The sequence below is a fragment of the Neodiprion fabricii genome, chromosome 1, assembly GCF_021155785.1.
Source record: "Neodiprion fabricii isolate iyNeoFabr1 chromosome 1, iyNeoFabr1.1, whole genome shotgun sequence".
Classification (NCBI taxonomy): domain Eukaryota; kingdom Metazoa; phylum Arthropoda; class Insecta; order Hymenoptera; family Diprionidae; genus Neodiprion; species Neodiprion fabricii.
Window position 1 is genome coordinate 3,860,353 of NC_060239.1, and position 23,184 is coordinate 3,883,536.

General features: G+C 43.6%; 1 protein-coding gene across 7 annotated transcripts in view; it reads right to left on the bottom strand.

Annotated features, from left to right (window-relative positions):
* Positions 1-404: 404 nt before the first annotated feature.
* The window catches only part of LOC124187758 (glutamate receptor ionotropic, kainate 2), an 89,402-nt gene continuing 66,622 nt past the window's right edge, over positions 405-23,184 (bottom strand). The window contains exons 11-22 of one of the 7 annotated variants that reach the window (XM_046579871.1): positions 21,045-21,149; positions 19,683-19,940; positions 18,394-18,573; positions 16,357-16,494; positions 12,193-12,390; positions 11,880-12,105; positions 11,567-11,731; positions 7,257-7,357; positions 5,898-6,102; positions 1,569-1,869; positions 805-894; positions 507-531 (exon numbers count right to left, since the gene is read on the bottom strand). In XM_046579871.1, coding sequence (XP_046435827.1) covers positions 819-894; positions 1,569-1,869; positions 5,898-6,102; positions 7,257-7,357; positions 11,567-11,731; positions 11,880-12,105; positions 12,193-12,390; positions 16,357-16,494; positions 18,394-18,573; positions 19,683-19,940; positions 21,045-21,149 — 1,953 coding nt within the window. In that variant the 3' untranslated portion in view covers positions 507-531; positions 805-818. Of the gene's footprint in view, positions 532-804; positions 895-1,568; positions 1,870-5,895; positions 6,103-7,256; positions 7,358-11,566; positions 11,732-11,879; positions 12,106-12,192; positions 12,391-16,356; positions 16,495-18,393; positions 18,574-19,682; positions 19,941-21,044; positions 21,150-23,184 lie in introns of those variants that run through there. The other 6 variants (XM_046579864.1, XM_046579867.1, XM_046579865.1 and 3 more) reach the window with 6 other exon arrangements.

Below are 23,184 nucleotides of genomic sequence, written 5' to 3' on the forward strand. Positions count from 1 at the left end.
AGCTAATTATGACTTCGATTTTTACTTTCATTTCCAGTGTTCTCTGATTTTCTTTACCTCCTCGACAATGAGTTTCCTCCGTTCTCTCTTTCCTTTTCTCGTCCTAAACCTCACCATGATTGTTCATTTCACCGTATACAACAACAACGTCGAACGAGTACGAAAAAAGTTTGAAACCGCACCCCGCGAATTACGAAAGAACGAGTTCAACACTTCGGTGACGATCGCGAATACAGTCCGAGTGTTAAATCGGCGGCATTCCCGAATCCTCGCGGCCGATTTTCACCGTCTGCTATAAGCACGTCTCCTTTTGGTCCACGTTTACGACAAGGGCCGAGGCGCTAGAGGGGATGTTTTTTTGGACGGGAACCCCGGTGGGCACCTCCTCGAGTATTGGTCAAAGGGTCGTCGTCCGCGAGACAGCGGCCGAGGGTGGCGGCGGCGGGGGCGGCGGGGGCGAAATCACCACGTCCGGTTCACCGGCCAGGTCGCAGTCGAACCTCCAGAGAATGCTCTCAGGGTGGTCACCTCCTGCAGAAATTATTCGAGGGTCAGTAAACGGCGAACCGACGTTTCGCTCTCGCTCTGCCAACTTTGGATTGCTTTTGCTCCGCGGGTGGGGCCGAGAAGACACTAGAAACCAACTATTCCGGCTTCGTGATGAGATTTCGGGAGTGCAGCGAGAGGTGCAAGCCGGAAAACTCGGACGCCTCGCGAGCAAACTTGTTAAATTTTCGAGAGTTCGGACAATTGCGAGCGTTGTTTCGAATAAGCGGAATTTCGAGCTTTCGCTGTACACTTTACCATGTTTATTCTCATCAGTTGTCGTCTGGTAGATTGTTCTTTCTTTTTTTTTTGCGGATGCTTATTGGCTCCGATTGCGGGTACAAGAATCTGCATCATTGTTGAGAGAGCCGGGAAAATAGTAAAAGCGAATTATTTCTCGCAAATCGGAATTTTATTCGTGAAAATTTTGAGAAAATTTAATTTCTTATTCTTTGTTTTTTTCAATAATGCGTTAGCTGTTCGATCAGCGCATAGAGGACAAGAGTTGGCATACAATTTGCTATTTGCAAAAAAACGTTTTATAACGTTGGAGAAAAACTCGTCATTACGACGCTCCTATTTCACAATCTTTCAACATTTTCACCCCGCGCCTGAGAAATAACTCGATGTCGTACGAATCAGCGACAAATCTCAGCCGAGTCGGCATTTCTCGTATTTTCAGGATATACAGGGTGCCTCATTTTAATCAATCGAGTCAAGCTTAATCAAACGATTCAAATTTACGCGTCAAGTAGGTACATACGAGTACTTTTTTATGCAGAATTTGACGCCCTTTTCAGATGCCGATAAAAAATAACGTACTGGTTCGCGTCAAGACCTTCGTCTGACCTCGACGACTCGACTTACGGAAAATCGTAAAGCGTCAGATTTCTTTCCCCCCTTCAAACCTTACAATTTTTGTCCGAAAAATTTGTCAATTGACTCAGACTCTTGGCTATTTTACTCACAGACATTTGACTTTGGATCGATTGAAGCGAGACACCCTCCGCAATCTAACTGACCTTGAGCCAAGCCGATGCCGGAAGAGTCCCGCCTCAGCCTCGGGGGTGGAGGCTGATGATGCTTGTGCGTGTGAGTGTGAGAGTGGCCGTGGGCGTGGGTGTGATGCCCGTGGGTGTGGGGGGGCGGGGGTGGGTGAGTGTGCGTCGAGGGGGTGGTTCTGGTGCAGGCCTGAGGTTGCAGACGAGGAGGAGGCCTGTGCTAGGTGTTCCCCCCGACTCGTCCAACCCCCCTGCATGTGTCCGCTGCTTCGAAGCTCAATGACTTCTTCATCTCCGTCATCGGCAACGCCCCAGCCTCCTGCTGGGAATCATTTACCAGTGTTAGCCATATCGAGCCGTCGAAAATTTCGTGGGTCATTCGGTTACGTTTTATTCAATCGCTGAGCAATATTTGCCGGTGCGAAAGTTGCCGAGAAGCGTGTGTTCTTATGTTGCAGGATTTTCTTCTTTGTTACCACTCGGTATTCTCCGCTGTTTGCATTTATTTCGACGCTTAGTTTTCGCGTACGGAGCAACGGGGGTGGAAAGAAACGAAACTGATATTGGTTAGAATCGATGGTTTATACGCGGTTCGTTCGTGAGGGTGGAAGACTCTCGGCCAAGAAGAAAATTTGCATATGAATCTGGCAACGACGCGATCCTGACATGGTGAAAAGTGGAGAAAACCGACGGGCGAGCTTGCACGGATCATCTTCTTCCAAACACGTGTTTCCGGTGTTCGATTTTTACAAGTACGAGACAGCCTCCCGCGGTTACTCCCATAAATATCTTTATTTCCATCGTCGTGAATTTGAGCTTGCAAAATTTCACGTAGGAATAAATTTCAAACGAAGAGCAAAACGAATCACTCGAGGAATCTTCGTAGGGATAAAACCTCAAGAATATTTACATTAAAATATCTACTGGACGTAGTTCTCAAGGGTCGACGTCAATGAATTCCGGGAAGCGAGGCATGTATATACACGCAACAGGGAAGAAAGGATAAAGAAAACTTTGATCTCTCTTCGCACTCGTCCTAGAAAGAAAGTAAAAATAAACAAAACAAAATAATAAAAGAATAAAAAAAAAAAACAGAAATGGAAATACCTGTATACATCATATATTGCGAAATGAGCGAGAGTGCGAAAACGAGACAGTAAAATTGAGCTGAATAAAAGCGAAACCCTCTGAGGGAAGTTCTCTTATACACGTACACACACACACACATATATATTGAAACTCGATAACATTTAGCGCTGGACGGGGTCCAAGTTCACCCTTTGTTCTCTGCCCACTCATTGTTCTCCTGTACTTCATATTTCTTTTCTCACCGAGGCCCGTATTATCGCAAAGACAAACACACATAATACGTGAGCACTTCATCCCCTCGTTCTCTGAATACATATGTATATTTTATCACGTTCAGAATTATTCGAGGGTTGCAGCCCTTTTGCAGAATTTTGGAAGAGGGATATAAGCTGATATACTTTACGGGGGGGAAACTTTTCTCGTTGTTGCCAGGAACGAAGCTTTTATTACGTATGTATAGAGAAATCAATCGAGGGGATCAGCTGCCTTTTTTCGGGCTTGAAAAATCTACTCAGGTTTTCATGAGAAAATTTTCTAATTTTTTTTCCTCCTTTCAGGTCGAATAAATTTACCCCCCCCCCCCAGAATTGTTTTTATCAATTATATTTTGTCTGGCTGCCGTCACGTCGGTGATACGCGTGTATGAATGATAGTAGGTTGAACAGAGAATTAGAATAAATAAGAAACAAAAATTGAACTTGGCGCTCGAACGCGTGTTTTTCCTAATTTTTTTTTCAAGAAAATAAACTGTTTCTCTTAAAACTTGCGAGAGCCGACTCCTTGGCTTTCATTAATTTTAACCGTAAGACATAAAGCGCTCTTTCTCCCGTCAGCAAAGACCGGCGCCTCGACTTCATCAGGTTTTTTTTTTTACTACAACGTGACGCTAAATTTCATCCCTAAACTGCGGAGTCCTCGTTTCCGTATTTTCGTTAGCTCGCCTCTAATTCCGTCGGAAGATTACTCGGACTATATAATTTTTTCTCGTCCCCGTACTATTAAGATCACTCGAAAAGATTAGGATTGCGGTGATAAGAAAATATTTCTAAATTCGTTTTTACGGTTACACGGTTATTAAAATAGAAGATGGAAGAAAACGTCTTTCCTGACTCAATCAATCACGTGCAAGCTCGCAGTTTCGTCGAGAACAGAATTAAAAAAATTTGCAAGGAAAACAAGCCGACTAACTTCGTACGACGGAACGTCGGAGCTTTTGGCAAATACAGAAATTGGCGATGACGTCTTCTTCGATTTCAGACTTCCTCTCCGTTCGTCTCTGTCCTTTCCGCGACTTCGACGGTGTTTCGAGCAAGTAAGTAAACGCCAACAACAATTACTTCGATCCGACTACCCGGCAACTTCCTCCGTTGCACGCCTGTTAAGCTATGCAAATTTCAGCCATTTCGAGTATCCTCATTCGCTCTCCTCGCGCTTCCCTCTTCCGTTCAGCTGAGAATGCAGCTTTCCACCTTGCACGTGCAATTATCAAACTGGAAAAGGCGATCCTCGAGTTATTTCAACCGAGAGCTATGATACGACTGTTGCAGCAGCGAAAAGCCGTGCAGCGCAAGCTTTTCTCTGGTACAGGAGAAAATTCGGAATGTATAATTCGAGCAGCTGTCTATTGTTCCGGAAAAAGTATACTCCGTCTACGAAAACAATCCTGCACTTTAAAATTTCCACTCTTTTTATACCGTTCTACGTATTTTTATTATGCAAAGGCAAGGAATGAGACAGAGAGAGAAAAGGGGAGGCAATTCTTTTCAAATTTTATCCCTGGCCCCGTTTCTTTCCCACCGTTGGATTCGGATTGTACGACGATTTTCCCCGAATCTGTCGACTCCGCAGCAGCCGGCCTGTTTTGAGGCTGACAAAGCGTTTTCTAATAGCTTGGCTACAGGCAGTGATTTATTTGCTACCACTCCGTTTGTCTGGATTTTCAAAGAGCGCCACGGTCAAATTTTACGGTAAACTCGAATGGCGGAGTCGATGCGAATGTCAAATACATCTCCCAATTTTCTTCACATTCGTAACGTGAAAATTAATTATCTGCTAAATTTATACTTCTCGACAACTTTCGCTGATGCGGCAAATGAGCGGAATAAATCCGCATTTTAATTGAAAGTATGTAGTTAAATTAATTCACTTGCGATCTGGGCTTTGAATTCTAACGAATCATTCAAAATTTGGTGTTAAAGAAGAAAACCATAGATAATTTCTGTGCAATTAATACGTAACATTATCTTTTTCTTTTTTTTTACAACGCATGCAATCAAGTCGCCATTATTCCTATGATGCAAATTCAAGCTGCAAACTGAATGCTCCACGTATATAAAAATGCAGCACGGGATAAAGCGGTATAGGAAAAAAAATAAATCAATAAAATAAAAAATGAAAATACAGTTTTCAAATTAATGAAAAAGTCTATTTCTTGTTGCTAAATTAAATTGCCTCGATAATTTTAGTAATTTCATATTTGCCAATTCTGCGGTAAACCATACATGCTCACCGCGTTATCACGTTCTGCATGATTGGATAAATTAATCCAGCGCTTGCACAAACTTTATACATTTATATATATGTGTATCCAATATTTAGGTATTACACAAACGACGAGTTGTATCACACAAAACACGAATATTGTTAACGAAATGCGGACAATCTAAAACATAAATAACCCCAATATACAATACAATATAATATATTGAAGTATACATATAATGTAAACTGTTATTTTCATCGTGCAAAATGCAAACAAGTAGTACGAAATTTAACGAACACGCATTTAACGAAGTTACGAAAAAAAAAAAAGAACAAAGCATTAACAGACAAAATTCAATACACAAGTTACAATCGCGTTCTCATCTTTGCGGTGAAAAACTTTGCCTTTTATTTTCCATTCTCGCAATGCGAGTAAAGAGAGAAAGAAAAACAAACCCTCGTAATATAAAAGAATGGAAAGAAGAATCCTACGAGGCGTTCAGTCATCGTTCCATCGCGATAATACTCCCTTCGTTTACTTTTTCCGTCATATCCGCGACGAGTTCCCGTGGGTCCAACTACTGGAGGCGACGAAACATCAACGACCCCGAACAAACAAGGATCATGTCCAAGTTATACGTACACGTGACTACGTATTTACGTACGCATATACACGTAAAACACCCCCGTCCATGTGCGGAGGTAGGTGTAAAGACGGGCGAAGGGGGTGGATTACTCCCACGGGAACTCGCCGCTCGTCGGGCAGGACGCGACTTACACCATTTAGTCGAGGCAGCTCGATGCTGGGTACGTATGTGGTTTCTTCGCGGGCGCAGTACCTTCCTCTTCGAATTGACGCGCCGGGGCTGCACCTCGGACATGGAAGATGCCCCTCGCGTGATATCCGGTGTTTCGTCGCGGGCTTCTGACGGGAACCGCATCTCACCGCGAATCTTAATTCCGATGCCATTTCAGCGCAGAGCGACTTCTCGGGCGTTAGTTAAGATTTTTGGTGGTTTTTTTTTTTTGGTTTTTTTTTTGTTTTTTTTTCGTTCAGCAGCGACAGCGAAAACAGCAGCAGGATATATTTTTGGCGGCGGATGCGATGCAACGATCAGGATCACAACGACATATATACACATAAGCATGTGCACACAAAAATTCAACAATTACAATATCGTAAGTGTACACGTATGGGGCGGGGTTGAAGTTAGGAATTTGAAATTTTACGAAAACGCCTAATTTCGTATTGTTTGGTGGGGAGACTTCGAAGTAAGGAAATCAAAGTTTTGAAGAAACAACAAAGTTCCGAATATTCATGTTACGATAGAGCAAAGTTTCGACAGAGAAAATTTCCGGAAGTTAAAATATAATTACACAGTGTAGTTTGGTCAACGAGTGGGTGTCAAAAATCAGTGAAACCGAAAATCGGAATGAACAGGAACGCAAAAATATCGAAAATCCAAATCGAAGAAAGATTGAAGCGGTGAAATTTCACCAAGCCAGAAATTCACGCAATAAAAAATCTTCGATCAATCGGAATTTCGAGTATCCAGTTTCTTTTCTTAATTTTTCTCACTTTCGCATGTTTCGGAACATTGACTTTTCGGAACTTTGATGTTTCGTCAAAGCTCTATTTCGTTACCTTAATTAAGTTTCGCTACCAAAAAATTCGGAATATCAAACCCCGCGCCACACATATACAATATATACATATAATATATGACGATACAATTTGTATAAATAATAATGATAATACGGACACGGCACGAGACGATATTTATACAATTGTTCAAACACCAAGACGAAATTTATGTAAAATAAAACTGAACAATTATCGTGCAAAAAAATATCATGTATTATGATTATCATTACAAGGGAACTGAGGCTGTCTTCATTTTTTCCTCTCTCTTTCTCTGCACGTGTGCTCACAAGATTATCAAATTACATTGATAACAGCTACAGTTCCCCTGTAACATATTTCGACAAAAAATCGGCGATTCTTCGATTCGTCGCGGTTCGATAATAACTCGCCGATTTTGGGTCTTGAATATCCCCCCCCCCCCTCGAGATTCGCCGATCGGGCTCAACCTAAGTTGAAAACCGGGCAATCGCGAACTTCCGGGTTCCGATACTCACCCTGTCGGACTGGGCGTGTTTTTTCGAGTTCCAGCAGAACTCGAGAATCGCGACGAGAATCGCGAGGGCGAGTCCGCAGAGCAGAACGACGAACACTCCACCTGGAACAAAATACCTCGGGTTTAATGTTCGGCTGCAGCTCACCCATTCCTTACTTTTGGTGCGAACGGTGAACCGGGAATAAGGAGGGAGAGAAGACTGGTTCCAGGCTTACGGGGGAGGGATTCCCCGCCATTAGTCAAAATTTACAAAGACGTTCGGACGTCGCGATTTGCATTCAAATAACAGCGCCCCGGTTGTAAATTCCCCTTCGTGCCTGCACTCGGGGTTCAAACGGGCCCAATTTCGGCGCCAAGGGTGCTCAGGCATTGATATCAGGTAGACGTAATTCGAAACGGAACTCGGTGCTATTTTCAACCGCACACAACTTTGACGCAACTTTCCAAAACTCCTCACCGGAACGTGAAATTTTTTTTATGGTTGCGAAATTTTACTCGATCCGAGCGTAACGCTGTGTCGGAAAAAAAAAGAAAAATATCCACCCGTCCCACCGTTTTTGTATCAATTTCAGAAATTCATGTATGTAAACGAGGAAAAATCGCTGAAGCAGGGAAATTCTTTAGTTCGACGAGAGGCGTCGGCGCACCTTTAATTCGGAAACCCTCGGGTCCAAGGGTCGTGGTTTAATTGAGTTATCGAGTAAGGGGCGACGGAAGGTCTCTCTTTTCCTCCGTCGAGGCTTTTCATCCCTTTATTGAGGGGTGGAGGTCTCCAGGAAGTCGGCGTCGTCCGTCATTCGGCGATGATTCGAACGATTTACTGCCAACCTTCGGGCTCGCTGGGAAAAAATATACGCGGCTTTTACACGAGAGCGCGGTTATATTCGCGATTGAGATCTGCTAATGCCCGGCGTTTTCTGCGAAGAGGGAGTAAAAAGGGAGGAGGAGCGAGGGATGAGAATTGTAATACGATACAGATGCTGATATTTCCAAGTGCGCGCGTGTAAAAATGCAGCGAAAAGGAAGAACGAATAAAAAAGAAAAAAAAAGTAAAAAATGGTGAGAAGAGTAAAAAGAAAGAGAGGGAACTTTGAAAGATTGAAATGTCGGCTTTTCCCGGACGATTTCCGTATAATGGAGGGGAAAACGATCCGTGTTAAAAGTGCTTGCGTCTATATCATGGGAGGAAAAATTTTCACCGCGTATTAAAAAGGCCATGTGCGGCCCGAATGTAAGGTACAATTTCACCATGGTCGAGAACCTCCGAAACCTGCGATCGATCCTTGCTCCTACATTATTGTAAATCCTTCATTATACATATACTTTATACGCGGTACCTTACATATATATAACCTTCTGGCCCGAAACGTCGCTTTGGATTTAATCGCCTGTAAAAGCTTCGTCGGTTTGTAGGTAAACGCTTTTTGCCAACCTTCGGATTATTCACCGTCGCGCGGATTTTCAACAATTTTAGTTTTTCTCTTGACTGACGACCCGAGTTTCCGGCGAATAAAATTTCGGTGGAATGGAGAGAAGAAAAAAAAAAAAAAAAAATGTCCAGCCGAGCATACGTATGCGGCATTCCATTCCAACTCAGTAAACGATTGACACTGACATTTTTTATTTTCACCACCAATTTTTTCTTACGACGGTATAAAACCTGCGAAAATCTCGCGCAAAAATAGAACGGAAATCGTAGAAATGAAAAATAATAAATAAATTACTTCCACTCCGAAGCTAGTGTGACGATTTTATAAATCGCAAAACAAATAATTTTATTAGTGGTGTTTGAAAATCAAATATCAACGTATACGGCGTTTCTGAGAAAGGTTTTAAGATCCATGGGATGAAAACGGCTTGTAAGAAATAAAAGAAGAAGAAAAAGAACGAAATCGCAAATTTGTTTTGGGAAAATTATTACTGTGATAGGAAAAATCCCTGGGGAGAGAATAAAATGTTTCGTGGCAAATAGTTTACTGAGCTAGAACAAATTACCGCATAACGTATACTTGAGTTGAATATTTTCTACAAATAAAAGCTTGACCGAAGTTTGCACGTATAAATCTTACAACGATTCGTCATAATTTTTCGAACGTATCTGAAACGCAAAAAGTCAGAGTAATATTTTGTGTAAAACGTTGGAATTATAATTCCGCGAGTAGCTAGTCGCTCAATTTGTTCGTGACGGTTAATTATCGGCGAAACGTTTGAATCGGCGAGTTGAACGGTTAGAAATAACGGCGAAACCCGTTTAAAACGAGACAGGGTTGATATTGGTGAAAACGTTGAGTTTCGAATATCCGCGTGAGTTTAAACGGGGAATAGGTATAAAGTACGGTTCGCATGGCGCGGAATTCACGGTTTGAATATAAATCCGCGTTGCCGGAAATCAGGGTACTGCAGGGGTGAAAGATTTTACCTCGGTCTTTGGCCCGCCCTTCGGGGCGAGTTCCGCGCCCTTTGACCCGCCGTGCGGGATACTGCGGAATATCTTAGGGTTTATACCTATACACCATCCACGCGTACGTACACCTAAGCCGGGAGAAAACCGTCAGGCTCCACCCGCTGGTTGCCACTATGTATTCATGGTGCGGGCGGGCCGCGACTTTATCAAAAGTTGCCCATTTTTCCGCCGTCCGGATCCTCGACGCCGTCCCCCCTCGGCGTCGCGACGCTGCCTCCCCTTCCATCCGGGTGAAACCCTACCATCTTCGCGTCCCACACCCTCGGCGCAAACCGCAATCGATATCGTCATTCTTCGTGGGCCGAATCGCAAACGTCGATTCTGTTGCTCGTCGCGAAATTATGGGTAGCGATGTACGTTGTTACAGGTATTCGTATTCACTTTTACTAAAGGGTTGATAATTGCTCGTTTAGAGCCTGTTATAGGGGTGATTGGTGAAAAAAATTGGGATAGTTGAACGGAGAAGTGAAACTTCTTTGACGCGCGTATGTCGATCAGGCTGTATTAGGTGCAGGAATTAGGGTGGCTGTTTGACCGTAATTTTGTTCGTCATTTCTGTTGAGTTGAAATTTTTGAGGCCGCTTATCACGTGTCGGAAGGAGAAACTGAGAAGTTTAAAATGAATAACTTTTCAGAGCCGCTATTAGAAATTTTTTCAATTTCGACTTTAGGTTGTATGAATTTTCCTACAAGATGAGTAATTTTTTGCATTTTTTATTGTTATACCGAAGCCACCGTTTCGGGTTCTCAAATTTTCAGATCAAACTCGTAATTATAGTGAGCTAGAAAACCCCTGATTTTGAAATGTTTAGTAAAATGATTATTTCAATTTCTTTCACATGTATTAACGATTTCACATCATTCACAAAATAAATAATTCATCTGTAATTTTTTTTTTATTCTTGTCAACACAAAAGTAAGAAAATCAGACCCACAATCGTGAAAAAAAAAAATAAATAAATACAAAAATGTATGTTGTGCAATTCGAAGTTTCAAGGCGTTAGTGAAAGGACGCGCAGGAAATATTCCAGCAAATTTAGATACAGAAGCAATTTCAAATTTCTGCTGAGCTAAGCACGAGGTGCGGAAAGGTTGGGTGGATGAGTAAATTTGCATAACTTCAGGATGTCGTGATTCAGGCGATTGTCGTCGCAGAACCGGAAGTAGAAACTTTTACTTCCGTCACCGTCACCTGACCGAGCGGACGAACCGAGCAGGTATCCGCAAATCCTGTGACTCGCGGTTTTCCACATCATTAAAGGTACTTCGTTCGGAGTGTGTAAAGACCATTTCCGGTTCACCAAAACACTTCGGGGTTTCTCCTGATTGCCCGAAAGACCAGCGACCGCTCGTTAGAGAATACGGAAGTGAGGAATGCGAGAAGCAAAAGCAGGTGTAGCGCACGAAGAGGAATCGCACTTTAATTACAGAAAACAGCGCCGATAATTACCGGTGGTAAAATTGAATATCAAGGCGGTAACGCGTTCCTTAGAGCCGAAGCTCAATTCGGTGAAATTGGTTGTCGGGTGGACGAAATTCCAGACCTCGATTGACGTAATACAGGGACGTATAGAATTTCCCGGTAAACGTCGAGGACTCAGGGGTTCGAGGTCGAGGTAGATTACGTGTATATACGTATATGTATAATGTAGGTACAAATCACGTGTATGTAGTCGGTCTGTGAAGTCGTAGAATGGCGGGTCTATTGAAAATCCAGGAGAACGAGGAAGGCTAGAGATAAGGAAGTAAACGAGAGAAGGAAGAGACGTCGACGTACCTACATCGTACACCTACGCGTGTAAACGATATACATATAGCGTAAAGTCGAAGGTGTGCGAGTGTCTCACCGATGTTCTCAACGCCAAGAGCGTTGGCTTTGCTCTCCTTGCTCTTCTCGTCCCGATTGCAAACGTCACCGGTGTTTTTCCACCACTTGTCGTAGAGTATCTGAATCACTCCCTTTTCCTGTAGCTCCAAGATGGCCAGAGATATTTTATCCCGCCAGGGCGAACCTGCGGTTGAAAGATCAGTAGTGAGGGGAGAAAAAAAACAAAAAAGAAGGTGGATAAGGAGCGGGAGGAGACGACAAAAAACGAAGAAGAAGAAGAAAAAAAAAAACCGCCGCCACGCCGCGCCGGAACGCTGCTGGAATTAGCGAACCTTTCGGCGTCGCGATCCCGTATCCTTTGCTGTCGAGGAGGCCGCCGATTTGCGTGAGATTGCAGTCTCTCTGGACCGCGTAGTCGAGCATCGTTGACTCCATGAGAAAGGCGTAGTCGCCCTCGAGGACGCGTTTTACGCCCTCCTCGTACGTGGAGACGAAAACGGCTGGCCTCTTGGACTCCATGAACCGCCACATCTTCTGGTAAATACCGATCTTCGAGTCCTTAATGGGAGAGAGAGAGAGAGAGAGAGAGAGAGATCGACGTAATCGTTATTGCAAACCGCGTTTAGATTTCCGCCTGCTACTCACCCTGAAGAAGGTCATCGTGCTCCCGCCCTCCAGGGTACCGTAAGAAATCTCCGTCTGTTCGGCGAGGTCAGCGGCGTTCTCGATCGGGGTGATCATCCTCTCGACGGTGAGAAAGGCGGCCAGATTCGCCGTGTACGAGGATATGATGATGAGGGTGAAGAACCACCAGATACCGCCGACGATCCGAGTGCTGGTCGCCTATCGCCGCGGGGCGAGAGAACAGAAAGAAAAAAACGGGGATGCAGAGGCCGAATGCTGGAAGGAGAGGCGCGATCCACGGACGGGAATTACGTCGTCAGCGACGTACAAGGACTGCCTTTAAAACGCGTCCGGCTAGTCGTAACGACGTTCGACGATCAATCGAGGGGACATCGGTGAACGATATTAGGGAGCTTCACGAGGGGAGATTCGGGCCGAGGAATGCCAATAAAAGCTACCACCGTCCGTGAATCGAGGACGGTTCGTAAGGAGAGGACGAGTTCCTCGCAAGCTTCTAATTAAGACGAATTTTTTCGCGGAAAGATCTATTCCGATCCTCGTACGCTCGCGTCGATTCGAGTCGATTCGATTGAAAATCGGCCGGATTCTACTCGGGACTCGCGAGTTGTGCCTGTCGACGACTCGCACGAGGCCTGTCAGCCGCAAGCGCTCCAGTCCTCAAATGTGACGGTGAAATGACGACGAGGGATGAAGTCGAGTAGAGGACAGCGAGCAACCCGCAACCCTGCATGTACGTAGCCAAAACCGCAGAGCCGGCTTGGCGAACCTTAGGTTTCAGATCTTAAATTCACCGAGAATGGGTAAGTTTAGAACTTGACTCGTTTTTATCCCCTGAAACTTGGCGTATTTTTTTTTTTTGTCGATGTTTGTACAGTCTTTGTGACGTTCGTCTGTTGTAGGGAAGGTCGATGGACGCGATGATCAAAGAGCGGGGTGGGGTTCAAGTTTGAAATTTGAAGGTTCTGAAAGCGTCTAACTCCGAATTATTTGGTGGCGAAATTTTAAGCGAAGAAATCAAACTTTGGAGAAATAGCAAAGATTCGAATGTTCGGAAAGCAGACGGTTCAGAGTTCCGAAACGGGAGATTCCGAAAATTCGAGTTATGATTAAGGAAAGTTCCGAAAAATAAGGTTTCGATAGAGTAAAATTCCGAAAATTAAAGTATACGTCACGCAGCGTAGTTTACCCAACGAATGCGTGTGAAAAAATAGAAAAACCGAAAATTAGACTAACCAGGATTCCGAACGTAAAAATATCGAAAATCCAGAACGAAGAAGAATCAAAGTGCTCAAATTTCAATCTTTTTCACTTATCGGAGCTCGCCCTTTCGCCATTTTGTCCTTTAGGAACTTTGAGCGTCGGGTTTCGAACCATTCGAAACCCGACGCTCAAAGTATGATTTCCTTACTTTAAGTTTCGCCACCAATAAATTCGTAATTCGGCGCTTTTTAATAAGGACCTGAATCCAGACTCCGTTCAGGAGGTGACGAGGAAAAAGTTCCGAAATTCAGATCTCAACGGGACGATCTTCAACGAAAAGGAGGGGGAATAAGGATTCTTTTAAAAACCATACGAAAAACGGAGGATCGGATAATCGGAGATAAAGTGACGTTGCCTGAATGTACGAACAACTCGAGGTGTACAATTTTAATGTATTCCCTTTGGGAATCGTTGATTCCTTTTCTTTTCTCTAATCGGCACGTGTGTACGGTATTCGCGGGAGCGTAAATACAACTTTGCAAAAACGATCCGAGGCGGGTGTTTGCAGCGTTAGTTTGCAATCACGGGGGGAAACTTGGTTCGCAGTAGTTCGCGAAATGCGCCAGGTTCTCCCGTCACTTCCAGACTGAGCGCGTCCCGTTTCATTTGGTTTATTTTTAAGTAAAAACGCGCTTCGCGCGGAAAGCTTGCCGGCAAAATCCGCTCCGAAGTCACAAAGCTATTGTATAACCGTGTTGCAGAGCCAGAAAGTCGGTATAGAAAGTGCATAGACACGCGGGGGATTTTATTCTCTCTCAGTTCCATCAGCAGCTCGTCTCTCCTCCTCCTTTTTTCGATTCCGCGTTTCTCTCCCCCGGCTTTCTACGATTTTGTTAAATTCGTTCCACCATTTATTTCCCATTTCCCATTTTCTTTATAACATTTTATCCCGAGGTATTATTACAGAAAAGATACGGATACAGACGTACTGATAGAGTGTGGAATTAGATGGATATATAGTAACTGCGAGATTGGACAACGCGGAGACAAAGAATTGCGCGTGGAATTCCCGGCGGTCGGGTTTTTTTTTACCCCGTCGTCAGGGTAGAGGAGAAGGAAAACAAATTAAAAGAATAAACCGTACGAGTAAAATCATAAAAACCGTCTGCGCGAGAGGGGATGCAAAATAAAAACGTCCATCAGTTTTTATCGAACAATGCTTGGTGGCCGGTTCCTCGTTACCACGCCAATTTAGCCGTGATTTTATATTTCTCCGTGCCCACATTATGATGTACACCAATATTCCCGAGAGAAAGAGAGAGAGAGAGAGAGAGAGAGAGAAAATAACTGGGAATAATTTAACAACGATATTAACTTTAAAAGGGAAAACCAATCGTTGAGGCAAGAACATAATCGAAGAAAATGAAAAGTATAACGTATTGATAGAGTGGCTGCAGAATAACCCTAACAAAGATTCGAGGGAAAAAACGAACGTGAATTTGAAAAAATGTATCGCCAAAGGCGAGACTTTGCGTTCCGATCGATTATTCGATGTCTAATTTGATGTTCGGGTACCGTCTCGTTTCTTTAAACCGATAAAGATTCCTCTCGGAAAATAAGATCAGGTGGAGAATTGATGGGGGGAAAAAGAAGGTTGCGAAAAAGCAGCTGTCCGAGAGGCAAATTTTCAAGGGTGCCTCGGTCCGTCATCGGCTTGGTACAAGGTACGTGCATGCAGGGTGTACGATGGCCGATCCGATGCTAAATGTTAAATTTCCACTACCAATATAAAATTGAAATTCGTTTCGAAATCCATAATTCGAATTCCACGACTCTCGACGAAGTTATGAATAGTAATTTGGCGCGGGATGAGGATCGGCGATCGGTCGGTGTTCCTTCTTATATTGCGGAGTGCAGTGTGCGAGCAACCGGTGCTCGGATCCTGGAGGAGAAGACCAACTGGCGCGTCGGGAGTTTCCGCGAGTAGAATTGAACGAAAGTTTCCGTATTGAAAATTTGATGCCCGGCTATCTTGTCGTCTGCATTTGGATCGAATCACCGGCGCGTAAGTTCAGCGACGTGCGGGTATAATAACGTCTGATGTACGAAACAACGAGACGGGCACACATACGTACCTGTATGTAGTACATATTACGGTATATGACTGGAGAATATTTACCGTAAAACGTTGCGCCGTACGCGTTACGCGAGTGTGATCGAAACGTTGAATCGACGATATTGCGTATATATATAATATATACGTGATATCACGTATCGCTGTGTGTGTGTGTGTACATACAAGCACGTCTATGTACAACAACGCGCTGCAGTTATAAACGTATAAAAGGCGGAAATAACGAAGTATTGCGAAATACGAAAATGCCAGATGGTGTAGATACGGTAGAAAGTCGGGGCGATGTCGGAATACTTGAATACACGTGTTGCGAAAAGGAGAATTTCGTTTTTCAATTTATCATCACCGTTTATGGATATTGGCAATACGCGGTTTATAAAAAAATTTTGATTTTGCAAAAACCGAGACTTCAAACGCTGCCTGGATACGAATTTCACGTTCACGTCGTCACGTCTTATCACACGCGTAATAAACTTTCTCATCTTTTCCCCGAAGCCTTGGGAGTTTTAAAAAACGTTGAAAGAAAATTTGCTCAAAAATTTCAATATAAAATAATAATGAGAAATCGAGGAAAAAGGTAGAAAAGTCGAGTGTGTGGAAAAACGAAAGTGACCCAAGCCATTTGCGATATGTTTGAACTCATCGGCGAGACTTGTAAGCTGCTTATTGCCGGATTCGAAGCTGACCGGAGCATGAGAAATGGGCGGATATCGGGAGGCGGAGGATCGGATGAGGAAAGTTCGTCGAAGGGTATAAAATCGAGTATTATAGGTATTAGCCGACTCCGCGGTGCGGTGTTGTACGCTTGTTACACGCTACGGCTGCATTACCTTCGGGTTGAGGTCGCTCCCTTGTTGCATTAGCGTCCCGACGGTAAACCAGAAGCTGTTCGCCAGGGTGAAGTCGTTCACCGTTCTCGGCAACGGGATGTCGTCGCTGTCCGGTTCCAGAGCGCTCACATGACCGCCCTGACAATTATTTTTATACCGTCAACGATAACGAGCGGTGGAAAATTTCACCATCGAACATTAGAGGAATTACCCTGAGTACCTTGACTTCTCCTACAGGGAATCACGGCAAGGATAACGCTATTTCAAACTATTTTTCATCAAATTTTTGCCGAATCTGTAACGATGAAGGTTGAACGGGAAAATACAGGCGGGTAATAAAATATGGATTTAATTATTTTTCGCTTGTAATTTGATTTTTAATATTGATACGACGGTGGATAAATTAACGTTATTAATTCGAAAATCGATTTTATTTGTTTAACGGCATTCTAGTATCGAATGATATTTTCAAGGCTAGAAAATTTTCCGTTTCTTTTACCAACCATTTACGGATAAACGACAGGAAGTTTGAGAAAGCTTGCAGAGCTTTCTTTCGTGTTTGTCGGTGATCTGGATCGTCGATCGAAAAAAAGCGAGTTTACCCAGAAAGTAATTAAACCGTGACCGAGCCTATATTTTCCCAATTAACCCAGTTCTGCAAACACACAGCAGACGCGTGGATCCGGTTTGCCAGCGTGTGGTTGAGATTTATATTTTGATCTTCCTCGCCCGTATTTCACCCCCATTATCCGTCGTACAAAAGCTTGAAATAGAGTGACGTTACCTTGTAACGCAAAATCTATTTGAAAGTGAGAAAATTAAGAAGAACGAGAGTCCCAAAGTTTCTTGCAGTCTTCGAACACCCTCGTGTTACAAAAATTGTCTCAAGAATTAATGCGAGCTTGTTATTATTACGTTCAGCATCGACCTGCATCGACGCGCGATCGTGAAGATGAGAAATGTGAAACGAGGCCGAGAATATACGAGGAACGCAGAAGTTGAGAGTTCGAGGATGGATTCCGGGGTCAAACTCGTACGGGAAGAGATGTCGTTAGGATATCGGGTCGAACAGGAGTTCGATGGACCGACGGTATTGCTTCCGGAAAAGTTTTAACGAACCAAAAGGGCGACGTACGCAGTCTAAGGTGTGTGTGTGTGTGCGTGTGTGTATAAAATACAAAACTGTCTTACAGTTCCGGGCAATACAAGAGCGGTGCGGATAGACCATGGGAAACGAGGAGAATAACGATAGAAGCGAGATGCGAAGCATTCAAGAGCTCGAAGCCTGGACACGGAAGGAGGAGAAAAACAAGGAAAGTCCAAAAACGAAGGGTAACGAACGGTGTAACTAACTCCGAGTTGAGTCAAGAGAGAGAGAGAGAGAGAGAAAGAGAGAGAAAGGAAGCTGGGATCGAAATTAACTTCGCCCACGATCAGAAGCTCCGGGAGAATCTCAGTCCTCAACAAATTTGAATTATTCATTCGTTCATTCATTCGTTCGTTGGTTTATTATTTATTTTTCCTCTGTCTGCTTTAATCTTTTTACTTTTACCCACTTCCTCCTCCTCATCCTTCCCGACCTTGTCATCCTCCCGTCTCGGTATCGAGCTTTCATCGTCAATTTGCATCTTTCAATTTATCCCCCATGCCAGAGTCGTGTTGGATTAGGGTGAAAACCGACTTGGTATCCCGGGGCGTGATGATAACAATGAAAGTCGAACCAGTAGAATGAATAAATATGCGGAGGTGTGAAGAAAAATCGAAACAGAAGCACGCACACACGAAGAGAGGTAACGAGTGGCAGAAATATGCGAAATGGGAAAATCGCAAAGTATGAGCGAAAGATTAGCGGCGATGCAAACGCCTGTTGCGAATTCTCGTTCTCCAACCGCAATATCTCGGGGTTAACAATCCGTGTCGTGTTTTTGTAGAGGGCGTTCGAAAATTGTAAACTCTTCCGTCGTTCGGTGCGCATAACCGCAAGCAAACCGGATTCGGGGGTTAAAATTTTCTGCGAATTGGGAGCATCCCGCCTACCTGTAAAGGACATTTGCAGCTCGGACAAGGCGGCGGCTCGACCCATTCGTAGGGTGAAAATCTCGCCACGATCCATATGGTGAGTGAAACAATGACGTAGGCGCCTAGCATGGAAAGCCATATCTCTACGGCGAGCGGATTCATGAAGGAGAAGAGACGCGACGGCATTCTTCCAGAGACCTGCGACAATTTTTAGGAACCTCTGGCTCATTACGTGTCCAATTAATTCTCACATCGTGCATCTCAGCTCTCGATCGTTCGATCTCTCGCAGCATTGATCGCAATTATATTTTAAAGACAATATTCACACGTCAGGGGGAGATTCGTTGACGATGCACGGATTCGCGCGTTTCGATCCGATCTTCCGTTCGGACGGGAATTTAACCCCTGAACCCTGCCGCCCCTAGAAACTGTATCAAATATTGAAGGGCGCGTTAGGCAAACTACCGGAGGCTGGATATTTGCATTGTAACTACCGAAGGTTCGCACGCTAAATAGGGATTCGGTTGGCCCGAGGATCCCTGCGAAATAATTACCCACATCCACAAATACCGAAACCTCAGTTTAACTATCCGCGAGATTGTATCGCGGCCAATCGGAATCCGAAAAGTCGAACCGCGTCGGAAATCGCAAGTCGGATTATTTAGGGTGGTTTTTTGAGGAGGCTGGTGGTTTGAAACGAACACTTTATCGGCTAATCTGATCTGGGAAATATACGCAGACTGTTTGTGTTTGAAATTGATGTTACACTTGTGAGCTGAAGTGCGAGAAAAAATACACCGAAGTTTTAAACTCGAGTTTAGATATCGATTTTTGATTTCAAATCGCTTCTAATTTATAAAAAAATCTAGTAAATTTCGTCGATTTCATTACAAGACGGATTCTTTTCTTTCAAGACTTATTCAATATAACGATTTTTCGATGAAAATCGATATCCACGGAATGTTGAAAAATTGAATATTCAACGATATCAACGTGACGATAAAAACAATTATAGAAGCAATTTTGAAGCTATCTCTCGTTTTTTTCTTCTCAGTCATCGTGAAAACCACAATAAATTCGATAAATACTTGCTGCCAGTGATTCTCACGAGTAGAGCCAGCTTTCGCGTCTAAGAAATCGAACTTGATCGATCGGATCGAGACGCGGATCGAACAATTAATGTCGCTAGGTCCCGCAGCTTCTGGTTACCGATTTATCGCGACAACCTGAAATAAGCGAGACGTAAAACGCTGGAACGGTTCTGACTGCAGGCCTCGTCGAGTGTCGGCGGATGTCGTTGAGTGTACCTTTGGGTTGAGCCCACTTCCCTGCCTGAGAAATGTCCCAGTGATGAACCAGAAGCTGTTGCTGACGCTGAACTGGTTCTCGACTACGTCGCTCTCTGCTAGGCAGGGGTGGGGGTTGTTCCACTCGTAGGGGCTGAACCTGGCCATTACGAAGAGGGTGAAACTGACCAGCATGTAGGCGGCCAAAACGTAGAGCCAAATCTCGACCGCCAGGGGATTCATGAACGAGAATAACCGGGTCGGCTGGCTTGTGGGCACCTAAATTTTCATCAACTAAAATATTTTAATTACAAAACGAAGCACACCGACTTTTACGCGATCTTTCCTACGCTCGCAGATATTCAAACCCGAGTATAAACCGCCCCCCGTGATTAATCCGGGCACGTAATGGAAGACAAACATTTGTAACAGCCGGGTTTTAATTCCGTGAAAAATTTGAAAAAATTATCTTCGTCAAACGACGTTGTCCTCGCGATTGTTCGAGTGAATTTTTCGCGACACTCGACACGGTCAACGTTGTTGTTGTACCCAAAGCCCGAAGAACAACACTCGTGGTTTCAATTTCCAACGACGTATAATGTCGGACGACCGCAATAATCGGCCGAGTAGGTAATTAATATCAACGAGTCAATTTGTCACTCGAATGCCGTGTATCTAACAGTGACACGTTGTATCGAATCGAGCGATGTGCTCTGCAATAAAATTGCACTGAATGTAACCGCGGATCGAGTCCGCAGGTGACATATTAACCAACCCGTCACGATGTGCGAGTGAATTATCATCGCTCAGTTTGTTTCCTGTCACTGGCAGAAATTGATGATACCTATCGTAAAAATTCAGAATTAGCAACGTTGAAATCACGATCAATTATTTTTTTCCCGATGTTCCTCACGTTGACAATAAGAAGGATACGAGTAAATTGGCACTTGTGAACCTTGATTTTATTCACGTTTCTACCTTGTCGCGAATTCTTCAACAAGTATTTTATCGCTAGCTGATAGATTGTCGATCGCGACGGACGTTCGTCGCAAGGTTGATATTCTTTTTTGAAAACATTTTTTCACGTCTCAGACGGTTAGCAGAGAGTTGTACGAGAAAGAAAAGAAAGTTTTCCAAGTTCGGTAGACGCGGTCGTATCTTTCCCGATGCTACATCAATAACTCTCGCGTGTCCGTGCGGTGGAGCAAGATCATGACGCCGCATGTTCATCCCCAGCTGAAATACGTGATCTCGATATTCACAGTCCAACTCTGCGTGCGACCCATAAAATTGGCATGGAGTGATTGAAAAAGTTGCTACGTAGGGTGAAATTTGTAAAACGACACGAAACCACACAAGCGTAGCTGAGCGAGTTCAACTCACCTTGAACAATATTCCGATCCCCAGATTCATGAACGGCTTTGTAAAGTCGATGACGCTTTCCCTCGCGTAGTTGATCGTCATTGAAGCAACGGCCAGATCAGCTCGCTGAAAAATATTTATACAAAATAATTGTGTAATTAATTAAATTTCGACGAATTATAATCCTGAAACAACGACACTCCACATTTTTGCTTTGCATTTTACAGTCTTATTCTCGTTCGAAATGCAACATTGTGCAACGCCAAGGTGAAAAAGTGCTGCAGCTGGACCAGCTTACCCAGCTATACTTAGGCGCAATGCAAACATCGCACAAACCGCATGGAAACTGAAGCTTGCAGGGTCTTTCAATTCCGCACTTCACTTTTCTCCGTCTTTTCGGTCTAGAAGCGGATTGTGGTACGAGTCAAGAGGCTCCATTCATACATGCCTGTACTAATTTTTTATTAAAAATTACAAAATACTGTAATTTAATGTAACACATACAGCAGAAAAGTGGCGGCATCTCTATGCCTTCTTTAATAAAATTACATTTCCCTCGACTGTTTTTTCACCCCAGTAGAAAGAAAAATGAATGAAACAACATGTTAAAAAAAGGATGTGGAAGAGCGAATTTACTCTAGCCAATATTTAAATACACACACAAACACACACGCGGGAGAAAGTGATGGGGAGATTTTCTCGTTCCTCATGTTTCTTTGATCCCGCAATTAGCCGTAGTGTACCAACGCAAAGTACCAGGGACTTTGAAAGTTTCAGGTAGAAAGCCGTGAAAAAAACTTGTCGTTGAAATGTTGAAGAGCCTTTTCATAACTCCGAGGCAGCGCGTGATTAAAACCGGTGAAAACAAAACTTCTCGATTATCACCGGCGAATGGCTTACGTTTAATTATTACTTCGATAGCAGGCATCAAAGTTTTCAAGTACCGCTATTCTTCGATCATGACGTATTTAACTTACAATTATCTAATGAAGGACGATAGAATTCAGTATTAATGATCGTTTTTTCTAACTCCAGAAATTGTAAAATTTAGTTTTCCAAAATTTGCACTGTTATTTGTCGAGTCAAAATGTAAGAAAAAAAAGACAAAAACAGGCATTATTGCGCAAGTTGATCGACGAGAGATTGTATAATTTTTCGATTAATGATCCGTGTTTATTGTCGTACCAACTAGCCTGGATGTTAATTAAAAATATCTAAAAAGCTTCTCAATGCGAATAGAGAGTCTTGAGTTACCTCGAGTTTTCTTCGCAGAGTTCCGTTTTGAAAGCTTCCGAGGTTTCGTTTTCCACCGCAAAGTGGTTACTTATACACGCTGCACCGCTGAATGCAGCTCCCAGTGCAAGTGTCTTATACAGAGAAAATCTCACGGTTTGAGTTGTCAGATTTTGCAAGGTATTCAAGATTTCAAAGGATGGGCGTCTGGTTCATGTGTAAATAAAAAAAAATGCAGCACCGTTTATCGTTTCTGTAAAGGTTCGTTTTCCCGATCTCAGATATTTTATAAGTAGATATTTTCAAAGGATCACAGGTGTCGATTCGAATATCGCGTATTATTTGCTCTCCGGGCTGAAAGTCAGCGCGATTCGTTTGTAGAACTTCTTTAACGACACAAAGTCCCAACGCCTCGTTAAGTCCGTGAAGATTTCTCGCCTCCCCTTAACTTCTCGCTTTCTTCGTCACGAGGTTATACTAGGGATGGCCACCAAGCCAAAAATAATCGATCACGTTTGGTTATTCCCAGCATGTACGCACATGCACGAGTCTCGGTAACGAGTGACGAAGAAAGCTTTCCCCTTTCTTCGCTTGTTCATTCTTGACAAATTTTTATCATTTTCACCGTATAAATACCGCGAGTGTACTTTCAAGGGTCGAATGTTAAAAGCTCGAGTTCGGTCGATCTGCACAAGTTTCAGCGGCACGGCGTGCTTTCGAAAGTTCATTTTAAAAGTTTTTCAACGTCTTCGACGCGGTGTTGAACCCCCCTTTCCCCCTATCTATAGCTACGACACTTCCTGCAAGGGGGGGAAACAAATTTAAAAAAGAAAGACGAGCAATTTGCTTGCGGCAGGTGGTCAGAGATCTTGTTTAATAACACAGAGCTTTTACAATTCAAATGAATCCCGTTACGCGGGAAGGGATC